Genomic DNA, 6,000 nt, shown 5'->3' on the forward strand with positions numbered 1-6,000 from the left:
TGGCTACACCCTTCTTAAAAAATGCAGCCATAAGCCAAAAATAATCATTTTTTCACATTAAGCTTGAAAAGCATGACTTTTAAATAGTTTGGGTTTTATATGATACTTTATTCAAGATTTTGAATATATTTCATGCAGATAGACTGTAGCACTGGCAAGACATGGACGAATAATGGGGAGGCTTTCATCACACCTTGTACTCTTTTTCAACATTGTAAAGAAATAAAATAATAGCTGAAATGTTCCTTAGCAACACAAAGGAGTAAAACAGTAAGTCATAAATAAAACTGTCCCAGGGAAAACAGACTAATAAGTTAAGCATGCAGAGTACCCCACAGCGTTAATAATTATTCTATTTCTTAAGTGCTAGAAAAATGTTATCAAAATTAATTAGTAAAATGGGTTGCAACTTCATTTTAATATCAATCTATAAAAATTGCTGGTTTAATTCTCATTATTTCATACCATTTTCACATGATTAATTATAGTATCTTCTAAATTGCAGCATTTCTGAATAGAAACGTTTGATGTTTCTATGTCTTTCATTAATAAAACATTATCATTAATTGCCTTTATTAACAGGAAAAGCAGCCAGCATTGCTGATTTATGCATCACTCCCGAAGAGCTGCAGTATCGGCTGGGGGAGTTTGGACAGTACTGTCCCGTCAGCCTTGCAGAAAAGGGTGAATTGGTTGACTGCTCTGTAACGTCATCATTGCAGTTTGCTGCAGAATTTCGAGGACACTATTACAAAATGGCTTCACAAGAAAAACTGGATGTAAGTGTCAAAAAGCAGGTCGGAAGGGGATTACAGGAAAAGGGAACATTGTTGCTTAGATTCTTTGATTCCATACAGAAACAAACAGTATGTGATCTGAATTAGACTAGTGTTTAGTATGCAAGGTTTTGTTCTCTGTACTGCTGCTATCAAACGTCCAGGCAGACAAAATGCAGCACAGTTCATTCAAACCAAAGCTTCTCTAACAAATTGTCATAGATGAAACATTAGTTTTAAAACAACCATTTCCTCCTTTCTCCATCTGTTTTGGGGAGACTGGGGGTAGGGAGTGGCTAATGATAGCAATGGATAGTGACGGATGGTGGGCAGATAGTGATGACTTCAACTGAGAGTGGGTTGGAAAAGAAATTACTTACTTGAGAGCAGGAGCAGCGCCAGCACACTGAGAGAGAGAGGTGTTGAAGAAGAAACAAGCATCTAAATTGTGTGAGCCAGTCCTCTGGAGTTTAACAGTCTTACAGTGCTTCTTTCATTATAAAAAACATGTAATTTCTTTTTCTACAGAAATTCTTGAGCAGACCAGAGGTTTATGTGCCACCACTGGCACCTCACCCTCTCCCACCCCCCGATATGCTACCAAAGAAACTGACTGCGGCAGAAGTGAAGGCCTTATTCCCTACAAGTGCTGAAATGCAGGGATACTGCCCAGTCACCTACCTAGATGGAAAGCAGAGGTACATCACTGCAGTTTTCATTATCTGAATTACAGACTGTGTGTTTTGGAAATCAATGTAAAATCACCTTTTGAGACTCATATGACTACAGGTGCTACAACTGTGTTGGCTTACTGTCTTTTCTGATGAAGACTTCTCGGATATAGTTTGAGTTTTCTCTACCATAAGCCTTCAAAAGTTCAAACATATTCACAAAACCTTAGTAGATGCAAAACTAGCTATTACAATTTTTATGAGAGATCCATAAAGCTCCACCATAAAGTCCCACTGATTTCCTCAGCGTGCAGGAATTTCTCATCAAGGTAATCGTAATAGTCAATTCTATGCTGTCCCTTCTTAATCTCCCGACCAACTACGATTGGCATTTTAACTAGAGGAGCTCTAAAGAAGCCCTATAAAAGCCCCTTAATAAGCAGATTTTGAAGCACAGACCCTCTCAGGTTTTGAGCCTTGTAACTGTCAGTCATGTGGTGGAAACTTGGGTGATCCAATTGCTACTTTTTTGTAGTACCTATACTTGCTAAATTACCAGAAGCTCATAAATTTACAAATCACAAATGATGTTTTACATTTCTTGCAAATTAATAGTCTTTCCTGCTCCCTCTCTTCAGATATGAAGCTTTGGTGCCTGGCAACATTGAGTATGCAGCAAAGTATCAAGAAAAGGTATATACTTTTGAAAGTGAAGAAAAACTGCTGAAGTTCATGAGGTGAATATACTAACTGCATTTTAATCTTTAATCATGTCACGGTTTATACATCTTATAAGTGTTTACTTTTTATCTGATTAGGTTACCAGGGAAGTACTGGAATCTGAAGCTTCCACATAAACTCCCTCCAATAAAGGAGCCAATACTACTCACTGCACTTCCTTTGGCTGGATACCTTGAACAGGCCAGTTCTTGTTTTTCTATTTTAAAACATGATTTTGCAATGGATAGTACATCCCACCCAGTTTGTTTCATTTTTAATGCAATATGAGTCTTATGTTTATTAATGGGATTATATTAAATTGAAAATTGTGTACTTACAATTGAGAGGAATTTTTTAAAAGCTTTAAAATAATAGATATTTGTAGCTTTAATGGAAAAATACAAGAGCATCAGAGGGGATAATAAACTGCCACACTATATGATGGATTTTCTGACTCTTTTCTTTATCATATCTTGTAAGATTACGTTTTGCTTTGATTTTTAGCGCCAGGATAGAAACAAGCCTATCTGGAACCATTTAAGGATACATTTTGAGACATGAATATGAAATAAAAAAAATTATTCACAGTCACTTCCCTCCCTATTTTATACTGTTATCTTCTACAATTCACCAGCTTAGATGTCATCCTATATTGTTAGATTTACATGACAACAGGATCAGGCTTTGAATGTATTTTTGTTCTGGATTTCTGTAATGGTCTCCTAAAACTGTTTTCTTTCTTTAGGGAGTAGCAACTTCTCTGATAAAAGCTCTGAGTGAAGTAGGCTGCTTAAAGCCAAAGTTTCCATTCCTAAGTGTAAAAGCAACTGCTCTGCTGTTTGTCGCCTGCCATTTAAAAGGTAGCGTATAAAATAACATGCCATAAAAATAATGAATTATAAAAATGCAGTAAATCATCTGATACAACATTGATAACCAATTTGCGTAGGTTTTTTATGTCCAACTTGGGAAAATACTATTACATACTGATTTAAGTACACACTGCCAAGTTTATTGGAAATGTGTACGGACCAGGGAGGAAAATGAGGTTAATCAGGTAGGTAGATAGGTAAGTGAGCTCTCACAAATTATGAGGCTTTAATGACATTTTATCACCAACAACCTGATGGCCTTGAAAACATTTCTAACAGGCACTGTTGGAGTTTTTAAGCAGGAAGTAAAATGTTATAAGCTAGGTGGTACTACATTTTAAACTAGTCATAGACAACCTGAATTGTCTTAAAAACTGACTAAAATTACTGTAATGAAAGGCTGCTGAAATACTATCCGAGGAACGGTTTAGGTGCCTGAATGCTTGCCTTTTCTCAGCTGTATCAGGTGGTCAAACCAACCTTAACAGACCTTGCCTTGCAGGTAACCTGAAGACAGCTTTCTGATCGTGCACATCTCCAACAACTATCAGCTAAATATGTAAATGAGAGGTCTAATTGTATCGAAAAACAGCTTAAGTGCACATAGAACACCTGTCATTTTCAAAAAAAGCCTTTCTTTTGCAGGGGCTCAGTACCGATACACCAAGTTACACAGCATGAAAGAATAAATATCCATGCAGATTTAGTAAAGATTCTTAAGGTTTTAGCACAGAGAAATTAATTGCTATTTATCAGTCTGCTTATTTGTGAAATTATCTGGGAAGAGCTAAATATTAACGTGATTCGGAGTATCGGTATGTTGATTATCTTTAACTTCTTTTTTTATTTACTCGACAGTCCAATCCACCACCTCACTTTTCCGTAATGAAGATAAACAGTCCAAAATTGAAATCAGGTGGTTTGTACTCATCCCACAAAACAATGATAAAGTAAAACATCTCACAGAGCTACCAGAGGTTAGGACTACTCCTTTGCTGAGGAAAAGTTGCTTAAGCCTTGTCTCCTGTGTTCGTATTTGCTGTTTTTTAGAATTTCTGTTTGGTTGGTTTTTTGCAGTCCAAGATAGCAGTTGCAGCTAATAATCTTTAATAGTTTGCAGTCAATCAGCCTAAATAGTGCCAGCTTTCAGGATTTCAACAGCCTAATTTGCAGGTCTGCTGTAGCTTTGGTCTGTTTTCTAGCACTGGTGGAGATTTCTGGAGCAAGACTGCACTTCTTCAACCCACCAGTTTTGCCTTTCATAAGCCAACTGTTCAGTGGGTGATCTTTACCTTGCCTTTTGTTATTTCGAATCTTTACTTCTTTCAGATAATGGAAATCTTTATTATTTGTCTAAAGTTCTTCACATTCTGCGTTTCCTCATGCAGCTTCCAGAGCCCTCCAGAATATTCTCGGACTATCAAGAGCTTTTTGCTGGCATAGCTTTGTTAAGGAAGACCACTGACTGACAGTGTAGGCACGCAATAAGCCCCAGTATAAACGTATGGTTCTTAAGCCAGCAAAACTGCTTTTATACTGTAGCTTGTTTAATTCACAAAGACTGTTTTCATTCTACTGTTAGCACAGCTTTGCTAACATAACCATGTCCTCGCTAGGAACGCTTTGCTTGTATATTGCATCACTAAATCATTACCAGCACTGGATGAGGAAATGGAAAGGTTATGCAAGTGCACGAATCTCTTCTCCTCATGCAGTGCCAAACAGTTTGACCGCAGGAACCCAGGAAAACAAGTCACCTTCTTCTAACAGCTGGTAGAACTGCTTCCAACTTTAAGATACAGCATTCTCATACACTGAAAAATCCCCTTTGCAAATGTAGCGTGGTTATTGTGTGGCTCTTCAGAGCAGTCACGCCATCCTTGATCAAAAACTTGATCAAAGTGCTTCATGTTGTGGCCCCTTGGAAATTTTTTACATCCTATTTCGATCTGAAGTTAAGACTTTCTCAGCTTACATTGCTCTCTAATCTCGCCTCTAAATAGGGTACAAGAAACTGTAGAGTGATGTAGTGCCCTTCAAACTTGACTCCAGTTAAGAGCTCTACATACAGCTGTGCTTGAAGAATCAGTCAGAAGCTGTGAAATGCAGTTGTCTACAATTTAAAGCTAGGGGGCTAAAGTGTCTCATAGCATAGCTCTTCATGCTGTCCAGTTTTTGTAATGAGATATAAAGTATCATTTCCAGGGGGAAAAAAAAGGGTTATGATTTGGCTGTCTTAAATCACTCCTTCCCCTTTGCCTCAGTGTAACAATTAAAATAATAAAGAATACTCTGAGGATTGGCACTCAACACTAATGTCTGCCAAAACACGGCTTAGGGCAGAGAGTTAAGAAAGAACAGGAACCGTACTGTCCCCACTGTAAAGTTCTTGGCCTTGACGCCTCCTCCCCCCTCTGAAGCATCAGTCAGCTCTTGGTTTGTCATGGGCAAAGCATTTAGGTCATAGAACGGTTGTGACAAGGACGCAGCGGCCCAGCGCCAGCCAGGCCGCGCCTGGGCTATCCCCGTGCAGCGCCATTTCGGGGTACGTGCCACCACGTCACCCAAATTTGTCATTGCCTCCATTATCGCCAGCTCCTCAGCACCTGAGGAACAGGAAGGCGGCGGTGGCTGAGCTCGGGTGCTACTTGCTTACAAAAGCCTTAATGAGTACCGTTACCCTTTTGCAGTCAGGAACTTCTGAAATACCAGACTTGATTTGTGTTGGTTTGGCGCCGACGGGCAGGGCCCACGGCAGTTCCAGCCGGCCCAAGGGTGACAACATCAGGCGCCGACCCGATCCCTTGCGAGGCCTCCGTAAGGTAATCGATCCCACGAAGTCACGAGGGGACACTAAAGCCACCGCTTAACTTCTTGCAGCGCACAACCCGCGGAGCCCGGAGCCGGCGCGGCAGGCGTACCAGAGGCAGCTGGGGCGGTTCCTGGAGCGCTGCCGCCTCG

The 6,000-nt window shown here is 39.8% G+C and overlaps 1 protein-coding gene across 1 annotated transcript in view; it reads left to right on the forward strand.

Annotated features, from left to right (window-relative positions):
- AK9 (adenylate kinase 9) overlaps positions 1-6,000 on the forward strand; it is a 69,216-nt gene that overhangs the window by 62,247 nt on the left and 969 nt on the right. Inside the window, exons 32-37 of the mRNA XM_035900309.1 lie at positions 583-779; positions 1,305-1,474; positions 2,086-2,184; positions 2,266-2,368; positions 2,913-3,027; positions 5,920-5,977. Of these exons, the coding sequence (XP_035756202.1) occupies positions 583-779; positions 1,305-1,474; positions 2,086-2,184; positions 2,266-2,368; positions 2,913-3,027; positions 5,920-5,977 (742 nt within the window). The remainder of the gene's footprint in view (positions 1-582; positions 780-1,304; positions 1,475-2,085; positions 2,185-2,265; positions 2,369-2,912; positions 3,028-5,919; positions 5,978-6,000) is intronic.

The sequence above is a fragment of the Egretta garzetta genome, unplaced genomic scaffold (genome assembly GCF_000687185.1).
Source record: "Egretta garzetta isolate BGI_Z169 unplaced genomic scaffold, ASM68718v1 scaffold138, whole genome shotgun sequence".
In the NCBI taxonomy this organism is placed as follows: Eukaryota; Metazoa; Chordata; class Aves; order Pelecaniformes; family Ardeidae; genus Egretta; species Egretta garzetta.